Source organism: Lupinus angustifolius, chromosome LG04, assembly GCF_001865875.1.
Source record: "Lupinus angustifolius cultivar Tanjil chromosome LG04, LupAngTanjil_v1.0, whole genome shotgun sequence".
NCBI classification, from domain to species: Eukaryota; Viridiplantae; Streptophyta; class Magnoliopsida; order Fabales; family Fabaceae; genus Lupinus; species Lupinus angustifolius.
The window spans coordinates 3,405,410-3,423,369 of NC_032012.1; the positions used below are offsets into that span (position 1 = coordinate 3,405,410).

General features: G+C 32.8%; 2 protein-coding genes across 2 annotated transcripts; both read right to left on the bottom strand.

The window, feature by feature from the left end:
- LOC109344546 (cysteine-rich repeat secretory protein 60-like) lies at positions 3,422–3,992 on the bottom strand (the record flags this gene model as incomplete). Its single annotated transcript, XM_019583310.1, has 1 exon — positions 3,422–3,992. A coding segment is annotated over one exon (570 nt), but the record flags the coding sequence as incomplete, so codon positions are not given.
- Positions 14,930–17,001, bottom strand: LOC109344547 (zinc finger BED domain-containing protein RICESLEEPER 2-like). Its single transcript, XM_019583311.1, has 3 exons — positions 15,760–17,001; positions 15,055–15,345; positions 14,930–14,968 (listed from the first exon to the last, which is right to left on the bottom strand). Exons 1-3 carry the CDS (start codon positions 16,999–17,001, stop codon positions 14,930–14,932), a joined length of 1,572 nt encoding a protein of 523 aa, XP_019438856.1.

The window sequence follows — 17,960 nt, forward strand, 5'->3', positions numbered from 1 at the left end:
TTATTAAGAAAAAATATTACAATATTAAAATTTTAATACATTAAATCCGAAACAACTTTAATGACGTCTATGTAATGAAGTGCCACATGGAGGTGATTTTAATTTTCTTGGCGGATGAACTCTTAATTGTTGTTCATTCCGCTGCGAGATTCTCCCTCCACCACGTGTCGCCAACTGTGGCTCCTCATCATCTGAATCATCTTCATCAACATCCTCAACCAGAACTTCGTCATCAGTATGTTGTATACCAGAAATGTTTGTAGACGGCATAGTAGGACGATAATATTGTTGAGAATCGTATGTCGACATTGGTGTAGTTGAAGTAGTAGCAAACATTGATGGTGGTGAGATTTGAGAATTTGATGACAAATAAGTATGAATAATTATAATTTGTGAATCCATATGTTTGTTGTTGTTGTTGAGGAGTAACTCATGAAGTATGTCCTTGAGAATGACTATCCACTGGAGTTCGTTGTGGAGAAGGCATTGCCGATTTATGTTTATGTGACAATTTGCCCAGAAATTCATTTTGCACTTCACACAAACACATGTTTATGTTTATGTGACAATGCTGATTTCATTCGATGTTTATTATTACCATCTCACATGCAATTAACTTTTTTACCAGAGAATCTCTCCATTTCCTATTTCTATTGTATTGTCATTCACTCACATTGTCATTCACTTTCTTGCATTGCATTGTATTGTCATTCACTTTCTTGCATTGCAATGTATTGTCATTCACTATCTAGCATTGCATTGTATTATGATTCATTATCTTGCATTGCTTTTGTCTTATTATAAACTAGTCATTCTTCGTCACATGAACCATGGAATCTCACATGCAATTCACTTTTACTAGGAAATCTCTCCATTGCATTGTATTGTCATTCTTCATCACGTGAACAAACCCATCCATTCTTCATTGCATTTGTCTTATTATAAACTACTCATTCTTCATATATTCTTCATTGCATCACGTGAACAATCCCATCTATTCTCTTGTTCAATTAATTTTACTAATAACTCACATATGATTATAAAATAAAATTAAAGATTAGAAAATGTAAAGAATAACATAATAAAAATAAAGATTACAAAATAAACTAGACATTATGGAAAGGTTGTGTAGAACTCTCACCAAGTTCTCTAGATCTTAGTGGACACTTTTGTCGCTGATTTTCTTTAATCATTATGTCGCTGATTTTCTTTAATCACTTTTGTCAACTCTTCGCAATATATATGTCATGCTCTAATCATGTTAGTAGCTTCATCACGATGTTGAAGGAACCATTCATTTAGCCTATAGTAGGTTGCTCTCACAAGGATTGTGATAGGAAGAGCCCTAGATCCTTTTAGAACATCATTAATGCATTCTGCAATATTCATCGTCATGTGGCAAAAACGTCTACCTTTGTCGTATGCTTGACTCCACTTTTGTTTTGGAATCTGGTCCAACCACGCACCAGCCCTGGGATGTTTTTGCCACAATAAATTCAAGATCCGCTCAAACCGTGGTCGCATCAACTCATATCCTAAAAATTAAATAAAAGAAAATATATCAATCCAGAACATCAACAATATATATAAATTAGAAAAATAACTAATACATACCCATTTGTACGACTTTATCTTTTAGATCAGAATCTCGAAATTCCTTATTGAAGTTACTAGCAACATGACGAATACAATAAACTGACTATTCACTAGACCATCATGTGAACTTGCTTCGGAGTGCAGCTAACAAACCTGTTCCCATATCTGATATAATACAAAGGTTTGGTTGAGGGGTAACATAAGTCTTAAGATTGTAAAAAACCACTCCCAAGCTTCTTTCGTCTCTCCTTCAACAATGGCAAAGGCAACTGGAAATACCCGTCTGTTTCCATCTTGTGAACTCGCTCTAAGCAATGTTCCAGTATATTTCCCAGTTAAATATGTTCCATCCACTTGTATAATTGGTTTGAAATATGCAAACCCATCAATGCATGGTTTGAAAGACCAAAACACTTTATCCAAAATGAATCGACTAGAGTCTTCCATACCATCTCTAATATGTTGACGTGCTTGATATTACACAATTGTATCGGGAGAGAAATATTGTACAACATTCATCCAACGTGGTAACTCATTGTATGATCCCTCCCAATCACCAAAATTTTTGGCCAATGCCATTTGTTTTGCAGTCCAAACCTTTTTATATGTCACTGTATAACCAAAACGACTAACAACCTCTTTAACTAGTGCCTTGACTGGTATACTCAGATCCGAAGATACCAAATTAACAACAAGGTCTGAAATAAATGATGAATTTAATTTGCTATGATCTTGGGAAACCAACATAGATACACAATTGTGTGTTCCATTAATTTTCTTAATCTCCCATATGTCACGCTTAACGTTAAAAGAAGCGCAAATTCGCCACTCACATCTAGCACCAAATTGTGTACATTTCCCACCATATCTATATGGTCTAGACTCATCAACAACATAATCAAATGAATTTTGAATATGAAATTCTATAATAGCATGTATTGTGCTTTCTTTAGATTCAAATTGCATCCTAACAAATAAATCATTGTTATTATTATTCATTAAACCACTTGTATGACCAAAATCACGACCACCTTCAGAATTTGTGTTATGAAAAAATGATGATGGAGAACTATATGTCATCCTAGAAGATGAACCAACATCGACCTCCTCCTCATCACTACATATTTCAATGCATTTTTCATCACTAAAATCGCTAACAATATCTCTTAGAATAACCATCTACAATAAACAAAATAATAATATTAGAAAATTTTAACAACTAAATATACTACATTTCATAAAATATAATATCTCTACTAACCTCTAATCAAGTATCAATCTATATGAGAATAAAAGCTCTGAGACAAGTATAAACGATTGCTGGAAAAAAGTTTTAAGAGAAATGTATTTAGGAGAAGAAGCTTGAGAACATATAAGTTTTTAGGAGAAGAAGATGAAAGTGTTGGATGATTATATAGGGCTAGGATAAAAATATCATAAATAAAAACTCCTATAGGGAAAAACTCCTATGCTATTGACGATTTACATAAAAGTAGGGTGAATATTTTTAAGAAAAGAAAACTCCTACTTGAGTGACAATTTTCAAAAAAAAAACAAAAACTCCACTACCATTGCCGATTATCACTTATATATTAAACAAAACATTAAAAACTCCATCCACATCAACGATTTCCAAAGGAAATATTAAAAAAAAATCCACCATTGTTGTCGAGTTATGTGGGTCCAAGAGAAAAAATATGGAAATTGGGCATGTGGTTGCCGATTTACAAAGAAATGCACTACTTTTGTAATAAGTACAAAACTTACACTATTATAGTAATTTTCTGGTCAAACTACACTACATAAGTAAATTTGCCATCCTGATACTACGCAAAACTCAAGTCTCCACTACATTGCGCCATTCCCTTCACCTGAACCGACCCACCAACCCGGAATGCCCCACCTGAACCTGCCAACGCAGCCAAAACCACATCCTTCTGCCTCGTATTGTACCCCGTCGACGACCCACACTTTTTCAGCACCAATGTCTTGTCCTCCATCCCAATGAAGCTGGTGTTGTCGTACTTTATGTAACATCCTTCCAGCTGGACTATGCCACCAAATGCCTGCAGGCATAGATCGCCAGCGCGGGTGACCGCGTTGGCAATGCATGTGGCGCAGTCTAGCATGGCGAGGTCGCCTCGGTATTGGTAGAGGTCGTAGACTACGTCGTGGGAGGCGACGCCTCCCACGATGGAGAAGTGGTTGTAGGAGGAGTATGTGGCTGAGTTTGTGAGTGAGGTGAGGAAAGAGTTGAGGTTTGACTTGTAGGGGGAGCTTGGGGTGTAGCGTTGTTGTGTGCAACCAATGTAGATGAAGGAGTTTGTAGAGAGAAAGGGAAGGGAGTGAGGAGAGAGAAAGAATGACAGTGAGGAGTGATAGGGAGAATGAGAGGGCCATTATTGTTCCTCAATGGTGATGAAGAGAGAAGTTAGGTTAGGTTTTGAATGAACTCATATGCATGTGTAAATTTCTCATATGCATGAGTTTTGATTGGTAGTGGAAGAGTGATTGAGTTTTTGGTTTTGACAGAGATACTTTTCTAATAACCTTATATTTCATTTCATATATAGAAATGCTATCTATATCAAATGAAGATCGAATGTTCTAAAATCATATCTTAGTTGTATTTTATCGAATGAAAATTTGATATATAATAAAAAATTATATCTAATTTCAATTTTGTTTCTTACTCATCAAAATTCTGTAATAAATATCAAAACTTCATTCAAATAAGAAAAGCTTTTATCTTCATAATTTACTGCAAATGGGCATGTGGGGACAATCTCAAACCCTTTTTTTTCTGTTCTTAATTTCATGGCTTTGATAATGAGTCATCTTCCTTTGTCCATAATTAATTCAAATTAAAGTCATAATTAGGGGTGAGTGTGAGACGTATTGGAATAGGTTAAGTATGTCCTTCACCCGTCCCTAAATATTGATCGGGTCAATTTTTGAACATGAACTCGTCCCTAATTAGGATGGGACGTGTGAGAGACAAATCCACAATAAGACGGGTCAAGATAGGGACAGGTCCGGGTTGGAAAAGGACAAAGGTAGATTTTTTTTCTCAAATCTTTAAGTATGCAGAATCAAAATTATCACAATCTGTATATAAACTTAACTAAAACTTGCACCTCATATAGATCAGTATATAAACTACAAATCGTAAATTGCATCCTTCAAACTAAAAACTATCACAATCACGTGAATGAAAATTATAGAAGATATTGAAAATTTCAGAACAATTTCAACTGTCAACATAAACTGAAGTGTTCTTGTAAATGATAAAAAACACATGAGAACTGAACTGACATAAACGTGTAAATACTCAAAAGTTCACACAAAAGTGAATACAATAACTAGCTATTAACTGAAAAATGGAACTTAAATTCGAGTTCACACAAAGTACACAAAACTAAAAATTAACTCGTTTTCTATCAATCAAGATTCATGGGCTTGTAGGTATTTGAGTTATGTGGGCTGAACATATTGAGTATTAATATATACTTATTCAACTATTATTGATATATAACTATAAGGAACGAGTCGGGTGACCCGGACATAGACCTGAATATGTCCTTTTTAATGACGCGTCTGTCCCTTTTAATTGGGTCTGTCCTTTTATATTTATTTGGACGGGTCAGACTCATCCTTAATAATCGAGTTAAGACCAGCCTACGGGTCGAACCGAGTCTTGCTCCCTCCTAGTCACAACTTTTTCATTTTAAGAACACTAGAAAAAACTTCTTTTTATTTTATGAAAAAGGATTCCAAAAACCTTTTGTATTTTCAACTGTAAATTAAACTTAATCATTTTAGTTATTCATGGACCATTTAGTATACCTTTCCCAAATGCGATAACATTTTTTTAGAAAAACAATTCTTTTTAGGAAAAAAAGTTTACTTTAAAGTATTTTGTTAACATATTCAGTTGAATATACGATATGATAAGGAAAGAAATTCAGGGGTATATATTATGCCCTTGACTCCGTGGTACATCAACTTCAGGACTTCATGTGGTGTCCTTTTTATTTATGATATATTTTTTAAACAAAAATAAAAATATATGAAGGATGCAGACAAATAAATGATATAAAACATAATCTTTATTATATTCTTAAACCAAGATGAGATTCATCTTAGAGATCAATGTTTATTAGTGTATTTTTTGGTATTATCAATGATATATTTTCTTCTTTATTTGTACGGAACTAATTCCTTTCGGAGTGTGTCATTGTTACTCCCAATAAATATTACTCATATAAATCAAATCTTTGACCTTTTAGTCATCCTGTGATCTAGAATTTATAAAAGGTGACAAAGAATGATTTGCTTACCTCCTTTGCAGAGTATGATCTTGGTTTTCTACTCTTCTAAAAGAAATTTGCAGAGGGATATATAACTTAACACTAGGCACGACTTGGGTTGATGTCAAAGTTAAGTTGGCCAATACACTACTAGTTTTCCTTTACACTAATTTAGGAGACTAACGATCAATTTAGCTCAATAAGAGGCTGTTCGACCCAAGAATGTTGAGTTAGCTCAGCAAGAGCTACCTCTACCAGGGAGCTACAAAGTGTACATTTACTTAAGGTTCTAGCTAACAAATAAAAGTAATATAAAAGGTTTAATATAGTGTTGTTAAAACCGTTCCGGTTATCAAATCGGTAAGGGTACTGATATAGTGGTACAGTTGTTCAACAGGTAGTTCAATAATTAAACCGCATGCCGGTTAAACCGGACATACTTACTTATATTTATATATATAAAAACCTATAACAAAAAAATTCCAGATAGGTAGATACTCAAATTTATAATTCATATTTATAATCTACTCAAAATTCAGATAAACAAACAACTTTAAATCTTTCACAAATTCAAAGTCTAAATTACAAAACATATATTAATCCAAAAGTATCACTTAACAACCGCAAAATATGAATAAATGACATGAGTTCACAACTCACTCTACAAAATGGAGTTTTAATATTTAACACCAAGGAGTCAAAGTTGTCTCAGACACTACTCCAATATTACACAAATGTTACTGAGATTACACACGAATGTTATGAACCAAAAAGTATAATCTATATATACATCGGAAACATGTGCCTTAAGTGTTAAGAAGTGTTGGAAACATGGGTCACCTTGTAATGGGTTTTAAGTTTTAAAAAAAATATATATATATGTGTATAAACTGACCGGTTTAGTAAAATACCGGTCGGTTCACCGGTTTTGATACTTGACTGATTTAACACCTATACCGTACTGGTTAGGGGTCTGGTTCACCGTTTTTCGGTTGAACCGGCCGGTATGAAATGATTTTTATAACATTGGTTTAATGTTCAACGGTTTAGCCTTTGTTTCTGTTGCTACCCTTTGTCAATAAAGTATTATTTTCAACACAAAAAAGTAATATAAAAGAAATACTTAATTTGGATCAGCTACTAGAAAAGTTGAGTCAACATTAAGAAGAGCCTACCACGAAGTCGGTTTAATACTAATAAGAAGATTTGCACCAAAATCATTTTGAAAATCTATCATCAAATATAATATACACTAAGGGTTTTGTTAATAAGCGACAAAAACATTCTTTAAGGAATAAAGAAGAAAAAATGTTTATTCTTAAGAAATGAAATTCAAATTAAGTTTTTTTATCAGCAATAAAATTTATTAATAAAAATAAATAGCAACTATGAGAACAAAAAGTACTCTTATTCACTTAGGTATATAAGATAAAAAATCAATTTCAAAACAAAATATATTTTTCTCTTCCTTAAACAATACATTTAGATACTCTTTCAGTTCCAAAACTTCTGATGTTTTTATTTCATGTCTATTAATGTTTTTAAGATTAATTATTTGTATTATTTTCTAAATATACTCTTAATCCTCACTATGTTAGAATAGCAAAACAACATCACTTAAAATTGTCATTTAATAGCGTTTTTGTGGTGCTTTATATGTGAGCGTAGTAGTACATAAGCTTATATTCAACTTCGTAGCGCTGTAGAAAGTAGACATTTAACAACTCTCACTGAAGCAAACGTTGTTAAATGTCTACTTTCTAACTAAAAAAATATATCTCTTAGACATTCTATCAAACACATGACAAGCATGTCCAATTCCACCATATTTACAATAGATTTGTTAAATCACCAACGACTTCAACTACATTCAACCTTAACATATTCCAATATTATAAAATGACATATGAGTAATGAGATCTTACGTTAATTGTTCATTATTTCTCCTCCAATGTTCATCATAGCCAAAAACCTAGAACATCATAATTGCATAACTTCACAAGAAGTAAAGATCACACTATTAGTGAAGAGAAAAAATAAATGAGCTAAAATAAGATAACGATTTACCTTATGCTTGAAAAGAAAAACAAAAAATCGATAACTTCGACATGGGTGCATAACTTTACAACAAATAAAGATCACACTATTAGTGAACGTAGAAATAAATGAGCTAAAATAACATAACGATTTACCTTATGCTTGAAGAGAAAAACTAAAAAACAAAAAATCGGTAATTTGCTTGATGAGAGAAACTAAAAGAAAAAGAAAAAAACTAAGTTATGGAGAAGAAGAAGAAGAAAAGTAAGTGAAATAATAAATTGAGTGATATGTATTATTGTGTAAGGTTTTATTTTTGAATTTGAAAAGGTCTTGCTCACTAAAACAAGCATTAAATGTATGACCTCTTTAACAGCGTTTGCTTCAATAAGCATTGTTAAAGATAACACTTTTAATAGCGCTTATTGAATAAGTGTTGTTAAAGATAACACATTTAATAGTGTTTATTAAGAAGTACGGTTAAATAAATGAAGTATAATTTTTAATAGCGTTTGCTTCAATAAGCGTTGTTAAAGATAACACATTTAACAACGTTTTCTTTAATAAGCGTCGTTAAATATGACACATTTAACAACGCTTTCTTCAATAAGTATTTTTCATTCTCTTCCACCTTATATTTAACAGTATTCAACACATAAGCGTTGTTAAATGGACGTTGTTAAATATCAATTCTGGCGTAGTGGATCTTTAGGCATTTTTTCCAACTAGTTTAACAATAATTCTTAACTTCTCTATCATATTTTTATCCATTTTTCAGTGTATTACGTTCTCTTAGTATTTTCTCTTGTCTAATTTAGATGAAACTATTCTCTCTATTTTTCTTTACTTTCAATGTTTAGTACTACTCTTTCTCTTAGTAATTATTCTCTTAATCACTTCTATTCCAAAAACATTTATAGGAAAAAATTTATGGTGAGAAATTAATTATCAACCTATATGAAAATTTAATATGGATTTTTTTAGTCAAATTGTATTATATTTTTACAACATTTATCTACTTCTATGCCTAACGAATTGAGTATTGATTAACATTTCTCTTAGACTAATGCCCAAACGTTTACAATGACATGCATGGATTATATGTACGTATGGAATTTAGGGCCCCTGAAAAGGTATACAAACAGACACACACAAACACAGAAAACCCAAATCTTCTTGATTTATTAATGATTATAGCATATATTAATTGATAGATTAACTGTAAAGTAAAGCTGAAATAGCTTTAACACTTTTCACTATTATGCACACAATCACCTTTTTCAAGTTAAGACTAAAAGAACAACTGTGACATCGCACTACACCTACAGTCATCTTCAACCTCATCCTCACATTATTTACAAACCCTAGGATATAGTTCACTCTAGAGCATACTATTTAAAAGCATGATCATAAAACATATATTTGAATATGTTATTACCGTAAGCTCGCAACAATTCTGAATGACACGAAATAATTTTTACTGACTGAGTCATGACCAGGTCGCTCTCTTTAAGATGTTTCGTGGTACTGCTAAAATTATGCAAGTAGACTATCAACCACGCTGTCCCCAGGTAAAACAATTCACTTCTCTGTTATATATGATGTCCTACTGCATTGTCAGAATCGTTCTTGAATACACCCACAATATGCCTACCAATGGCAATTCCCAAATTCCCACAGTATCGTTGTCCGTGCCAATTTTTTTCCCACAATATTCATTATCACTGTCAATTCTCGAAATTCTCACTTTGGTTGTCTGTGCCAATTCTCAAGTGTCATGGAGAAGGTTGTCGAAAATGCGTCGCCGGAATATAAGGGGGAGAAAGAGAAGTTGAGAGGTAAACACCTTCAACATGGTGCGACTTGTAATGTGGGGAAGAGGCCTCTATTTATAGCCTAAGGCCTCCAACGACTCCCCCATCTGATTGTATACAAGATCAAACGACTATATGATCCAACAGTACCAAATATTACCACCCAACGACTCTATCACCAAAAGCTACCAACAGCTCTATCACCAAGTCAACACACGATCCAAGCCCAAATAACCCAAAATAAAATAAATACATATTTATTTAAAAAGAATGTTCGGCCCAAGCCTGACCCGAACATGAGCCGAGCCGGCCGGACAGCGATAGAGGAGGTGACGTGGTGGTGCGCGCGCATGTGTGTTTGGAGGGGTTTTGTTTGTGTGAGTCCTCACCCACTCACAAAACCTATTGTACCCCTTGGGGCACACCAAATGTTGCAATTTAAGGCTTATAAAGTCTTTCAACTTCCCTCCTCCAAGCAATGTGAGAGGAGGGAAGTTTTTTCATTTCACAAACTCAAAAGTCATCATAAATGGCCACATTAATGTGTATTAAAAACCACTTCAAAACCTCATTCTTTCAACAAATCCCAACAATCCCCAACTTGAAATTAAAAAACGATTTCCAAGAATTTCTGTGATCTCAGTAAAATGTGCATAAACAAAGGTGTCATGCGATTTGAACCTTTGCATAGTGAATAAGATCCAGATTTTACTAGAGTGACTCGTAGTCTTGAACTCTATCTTTAGCATCAAACCACACACAACCTTTTCAAATGTGTATTCTGTAAAGCCCGTGCGTTAAATGACATGTATGTCTATCCCAATATAGTGAACGCTCTAGAAACTTATGCCCCAAAATTTCATAGGAAGCGGACCTCACTTTCACATTCACATAGGTGAGTCTATCAAGAGCACTCATATAGCCTAGGTACTCCACTCCAATTAGAGTATAGATCTCATTAAGATCCTTACATATGCTACAAAAACCATGATTCTCATAATTTTATAGCATGTTCAGTCTCATATCACTTCACAACTTGTTATTATCCATTGAACCTATTTCTGGAGATCTTCAGGTAATTAGGTCAATTACCATCATGAGTGATCCTCATTCTAAGGGCAATATTCTCATACTCTTAGAAGTATTATGATTTTTCTCTCTAGATAGTCCTTTTGTCGAAGGATCTGCTAAGTTAATCTCAGTGCATACATAATCCACTCTAACAGCTCCTCTAGAGAGTAACTCTCTAATGGTGTTGTGCTTACAACAAATTTGTCGTTTCTTACCCTTATAAAAGCGGTTCTCAATTTTTGCAATAGTCGCAGTACTATCACAATGGATCAACACAGTTGGGATCAGTTTTTCCATAGGGCAATATCTACAAGCAAGCTTCTCAACCAACTTGCTTATTCACTAGATGTTGTTATTTCTATCATTTCAGCTTCCATAGTGAATTGAGCCAAACTAGTTTGTTTCTATGACTTCGAAGAAACAGCCCCACCAGCTATGCTAAATATATAGCCACTAGTTGCTTTGGAATCATCTGAAAGAATGTTCCAATCAGCATCACTGAATCCTTCTAGGACAGTTGAAAACATTCGGTAATATAATCCAAGGTTCATTATTTTCTTAAGGTATCGCATTACTCTTTCTATAGCATGCCAATGCTCCATACTAGGACAACTGGTAAACCTACATAATAATCCCACAACATAGGCAAGGTCGGGTCTAGTGCAATCAGTGGCATACAGAAGGCTACCAATGATGCTAGAATACTCAGCTTATCTTACACCTTTATCATTGTTCTTAAAAAGTTTTACACTTGGATCATATAGTATGCTAGCAAGTTTACAGTCAAAATATTTATGTTTATTTAAGATCTTTACGACATATGAAATTGATCCAAAGAAATTTCTTATTTTGACCAAGTAATTTTTATACGAAAGAATATACTTGCCTCTCCAAGGTCTTTCATATTAAAGTTATTACACAACAATGATTTCGCATTATTCACAACATGAATGTTGGAACCAAATATGAGTAGGTCATCTACATAGAGAAATATGATAGTGCAAATATCATTTTCTGATTTGTGATAAATATATTTGTCACTTTTGTTCACCTTAAACTCATTCGATACCATTAAGTCGTTAGACTTTTCATGCCACTGTTTAGGTGCTTACTTAAGACCGTACATCAACTTATCTACTTTCAAACCTTATTTTCTTGTCCATGTATTACAAAACCTTCAGGTTGTTTCATATAGATTTCTTCTTCCAAATCACCATTTAAAAAAGCAGTCTTAACATTCATTTGATATACTAATAAATTATGTATCGGAGCGAGCGATATTAGTACTCTAATGGATGTTATTCTAGTAATATGTGAAAATGTGTTGAAGAAATCTATATTCTCCCTTTGCCTGAAACCCTTGGCTACAAGGCGAGCCTTGTATTTATTCATTGTGCCATCAAGTTTCAGTTTCTTTTTCAATATCCACTTACAATCAATGGGTTTGCAACCAAGAGACAAGTCAGCTAAATGTCAGGTCTTCTTAGACTCTAGAGACTTCATCTCATCATTTATGGTCTCTTGCCACGAACCAGCAACAAAATAAGTCAAAGCTTCTTGGAGTGTTTATGGATCCTCTTCCAATGTATAGACCATATAATATGGTTCATACTCTCTAGCAGTTTTTTCTCTCTTACTTCTTCTATGTTTTATTTCTAACTCATCGTTATTATCATTACTGTTAATCACAGGTATGTGGCTATTTGTTGTGCCCCCATTATTCCTCAATTTAAAAGGGAATTTCATTTCGTTGAAGTCTGTATCATTAGACTCAATGATCATTTTTACGTTAAGGTCATAAAACCGGTACGCCTTGCTATTTACAGCATACCTAATGAATACACATTCATAGGCTCTACTTGTGAGTTTAACTCTCTTGGGGTCTGATATCCGAACATAAGCCAGACAACCCAAGTTCTAAAATAAGACAAGTTTGGTTGTCTATTCTTAATAATTTCATATGGCGATATTTTGCTTTTAGCCTTGGGGACTCTATTTAGCACATAGAATACGGTTAATAAGATTTCATCCCACCAAGAGGGTGTTGTACTAGAACTTAACATAATAGCTACAACTAATTCAGTTAAAGTTCTATTCTTTCTTTCAGCTTTACCATTCATTTCAAATGAATATGGTGCAGTTATTTCATAAATAATGTCATTTAATTTATAAAAATCATTAAACGAGTTATAGTCATACTCAGTGCCTCTATCGCTTCTGAGTTTCTTTATTTTCTTGTTAAGTTGATTTTCAATTTCATATATATATAACTTAAACATGTCAAGTGCTTCACTTTTATTTTTCATAAGATATACATAAGTAAAATCAGAGCAATCATCAATAAAAGTGATAAAATAGTGTTTACCATTTCTAGTTAACATTCCATCTAATTCACATATATCTGAGTGTATTAAATCTAAAGGCTAAGACTCTCGCATTACTGATTTATGAGATTATTTTGGAATTTTCGCTTTACTGCATGATTCACAAATTTCAAAATCATTTTTACATAACTTTGGAATTAAATCTAAGCTACTCAAATTTGAAATTGCGCGTTTATTAATATGACAAAGTCTAAAATGTCAAAATTAAAATCACACAACATCTAAACAGAATCAAAAAAATTATTACTGGAAACATCAACACTTAATTTAAACATGACATCAGTGGTATACTTTTTCCCAACAAATACCCCATTCTTAGTAAGAGTATATAAGTCTACTCCTATGGTCTAGGTAAAACCAGCCTTATTAAGAATGAAACCAAAAAACAAATTCTTCCTCATCTCTGGAGTGTGCATCACATCTTTGAGAATCAGAGTTAGGGCTGGAAACGAGTCGAACCGAGTCGAACCAAAGCTAAGTTCCATTCAGCTCGATAAGAATTTGCTAAGTTCCATTCAGCTCGATAAGAATTTGCTAAGTTCGAAACTCGACTCGAGTTCGATATGATTTATTTTTTTAGCTCGAGTTTGGCTCGGTTAAAGTTCACGAACTATTCGGTTCAACTCAAATTGGTTCATTTGGATAATTCAAATAATTAATACATTTTTCAAAAAATACAAAAAGGTTTATTATTTTATTTATATGTCTAAGAGATAGATATTTTAAAATTGAGCATACAAAATGATTTCAAACTTTTAATAGATTCATCACATTTTAGAGAAAAAAATTCAAACAACAAAATATATATATATATATATGTATGTATATATATATATATATATATCTTTTATAAATATTCACAAAATATCCAAATTTAAAATCCATACATTTAAACATAACTATTACAAAAACTAATTATATTTCAGCATCTACTAAAGAAATATTTTTAGTTATCAAATATTGTCATTCTCCTTGCTATCCAAAATTTTGAATGATCCACCTCAAACAATTGAAAGCAAACAAAGATTGTATTAGCTAACAACAATAATTTCATAATGAAATTGGACATGTAAAAGTGCAATCCCTCATTTTTAGGAGATATGCATCTCTTCACTATATCAAATCAACGCCCTGATGTTATGCATCAAAGGATTCAACAAACACAATCACATAATAACAAAGTCCCCAAACTTCCACATGAAACTACTAATATGAGAAACATTTTTCCATGTTGTAAATAAAAAACTAGCTCGATCATCCCTTATTAACCAACGAAACAAGAAAATCTCAAAGAAATTAAAATGACAACCACCAGCTAAAAAATTATTACAATAATGTTTTATAATGATAGTCACATGGTACTATGTGATTATATCCCATATTCCATTAAAGTTGACACTATCTTCACAAATAACTCAAATCAAACATATGACCATGTTCCAGCAAAATGAGAACCCATAGAATAGATTTCATGGTACAAAACCTCACAAGTTCAAGCATAATGGACTATTTCCACCACCCGAAACACTTATTAACCCATTTAACTAAAATACATCCAGACTTATTAACTCAATTAACTAAAATACATCCAGAACTGAATTAATAGAAATAGGCCTTCATCATCAGAGTAGCATCACTGGAAAACTAATAACAATAATAATAAGAACCCTTGGTAATTAAAAAAAAAATCATACCTAGTTACCATGAAGATAGAAAATTATAAGAGTAGTGGAATCACTATAGGAACATGCTCCACCTAAAAAACAATAATCTTAATGTCAAATTATCATTAATAATATATTTTAAATATGAAGAATATTAATTCAAAAAATAAAATGTTACCTTAGGCTTATTTCTAATCCCATGCAATATTCGAAGCCAATCACCACCACAAATCAAAGCTTCCACCGTATTTGGATGCAAAGAAGCTCGATATGAGTCAATGACTCTCCCACCAGCACTAAAGGTGGACTCTGAAGCGACAATAGATATTGGAATGGCAAGAATATCTGCTGCCATACGAGATAGAACTCGATATTTTCCACTATTCAACTTCCACCATTCCAAAGCACAAAAGGGCATATGACCATTATCTTTAGGCTTGTGTGTTGGCTCATTTAAATACTCTTCAACCTATGATTTTATAGAAGGGACAACTTGTTGTTCTTGAACATAATCCATTAACAATGACCAACCAGAAGGGATTGATGGCCCCAAAGGAAAGCTAGTTTAACCAGCATTGGTTTTAGTGGAGTGTCCCCTATCATTCTCACTAAATAGAGCATTATACTCAATATACATATCATTTAGAGCATTGTATACTTTTTCAATATTTATTTGAACTTCATCTTTGGGGTAAATTAATTGAAAACACATTTTAACACCCATCATCTTAATTCTAGGGTCCAAAATACTTGCAAGAGACATAACAAGATTACATTCACTCCAATACTTATCAAATTTATCCTTCATTGCACAAGCCATGTCTCGCATAAAATCAAACTCATCATGAACAACATTATCTAAAATTTGCTTAATCCTATATACCTCAACAAGATATAAATTAGCAGTTGGATATTCACTACCAGAAATAATATTTGAAGCAACATTAAATACATCTAGTAGCTTAGCCACTTTCTCCACCTTTTCCCATTCATCTGCTTCTGGAATATAAGTATAACTTGGTTCTCGGTCTTGGAATCGTAGAAACACTTCCTTGAACTGTATTGCAATTGAAAGCATATCATAGGTGGAGTTCCAACGTGTAAGACAGTCAAGGACTAATTTTTTACCACCAAGTTTTAGTTGTTGAATTACTTGGGAGAATGTGCGCAATCTTGCTTCAGAATAGTTGATGAACTTCACACTTTCACGGATTTTTTCAATTATTGTTACAATTCTTCCTAAGCCATCTTGAACAAGCAAGTTCAATATATGTGCACAACAACGCACATGGAATAACTTCCCATCCAAAACTAGTTTCACATGTCTTGAAAGCAAAACTTTTAAGTCCTTCAAGCACCTATCATTATAAGTTGCATTGTCCATTGACACACTAAATACTTTACTTTCTATGCCCCAATTTTTGAGACATTTGAAAATCGCATCAACAATATCAACACCACGTCGAGGTGGAGGAACATGCACAAAGCTAAGAATGCGCTTTTGCAAAATCCAATCAGCATCAATAAAATGACCAGTCAGCACCATGTATTCTATCTTTTGATTTTGTGATTTCCACAAATCTGTGGTCAAGCAAATTTTGCTTACATCTCTCAAGGTTGACTTCAACTTCTTTTTTTCAGTCTCATAAATTGTAACACAATCATTCTTCACTGTTTTTCGACTGATTTTCTCATATGAGATGTTGCAACATTTCATCATAAATATGAAACCCTCCTCCTCCACAATGCTGAATAGATGTTCATGCATCATGATCCAGTGAGCAATTGCTTCTCTCTGTCTTGCATGATCATATTGAACATTAGGATTCACCAATAGCGGCCCCGAAAGCTTTGCATCAACCATGGATTTTGTTGGCTGCAAGTTTAGTTTTTTTTGGCTTGCTATAAGCTTCTTGTAAACAAGACAATCACCTAAGTGCCTTATCAAATGGCTGGTGGATCCGCTACTAATCATAGCATAATTTTTGTGACAATGTAGGCACTCCCATGTCTTCGTTCCACTCTTCAAATTAACTTCTTTGAAGTGCTCCCAAACTGAAGAAGTCTTCTTCCTCTTTGCCTTTTGAATAACATCTTTAATATGTTCAACATTTTCCTCTCCCATAACTTTATCATTTAATACTAATTCATTATTTCTTAGTGCCCCTTCATTTTCACTCGGTGCTCCTTCATTTGTAGTTGCATCTAGATAACTATTGTCTGAGTTGACGAGCTAGTAGACATATTTCTACAATAAAAAAGTATTATTAAACAGAGAAAACAAGTGACAATTGAAATAGTTAATAGATAAAATAGAACAACCAAAATAAAAAATATTATGAAAGGAGACTCATGCCTTTGTTAGAATGATGAGATGTTTGTGACTTCTTACATAATTACTTATACTAGAGAAAATTATTTGAAAGAAAAAATATAGCAAGTTAAGAATAAAGAGTGATTCTTAAAATAAAATTCAAAGATTAAATAAGTTTGCTATAAAAACTATGACCATATAGATATGTAAATTCACAAGCAGTACCTAATTATAATGATAACTAAATGGTGGAAGGTGAAAACACAATATTTCATTATATGCATAACCACATTTAATCTTGAATGACCAAAGTAGTGCCTCTTGAAACTATCTCTTCTTAACAAAAATATATGAATGATTTATTACATTACTTAATTGAATTAAAAAGGTATTAATAACAAAAAAGGAAGAAAAAATAATGTATGTGGAATCAAACAAAAACATGAAGGTTTGTAAAAAGATGTAAAAAATCAATGTAACCCTAAACAAGTAGACAAATCAATAACCAATAAATAACCAAAATTACATAGATAACTAAAAATAGAATAAAGGATATTGGTTGTAATCCCTCAATTACCTTTGTGCTTAGATTTATCTATTTCTGAACTATGCCCTCCATTGTTGCTTCTTTGTGAGATGTGCTTGAGAGTTGAGAGTAATTGTTTTTCTATTCTTTGTTAATAAAAAATGAGTGGATTAGAGGTTGATATTTTGCTCTCCTTCCTCATATTGCCTCTTCATCTTCTTTCCCCTGTCTCTGCATCTTCATC

What these genes read in the sequence shown, in the direction of transcription:
- LOC109344547 (XM_019583311.1), bottom strand. Translation starts at nt 17,001, where the DNA reads ATGGGAGAGGAAAATGTTGAACATATTAAAGATGTTATTCAAAAGGCA. An exon ending in CTAATTTATATCTTGTTGAG is followed by an intron (nt 15,346 to 15,759) that starts GTATATAGGATT and finishes ATAAAATCATAG; the next exon opens with GTTGAAGAGTATTTAAATGA. An exon ending in GGATTAGAAATAAGCCTAAG is followed by an intron (nt 14,969 to 15,054) that starts GTAACATTTTAT and finishes ATTGTTTTTTAG; the next exon opens with GTGGAGCATGTTCCTATAGT.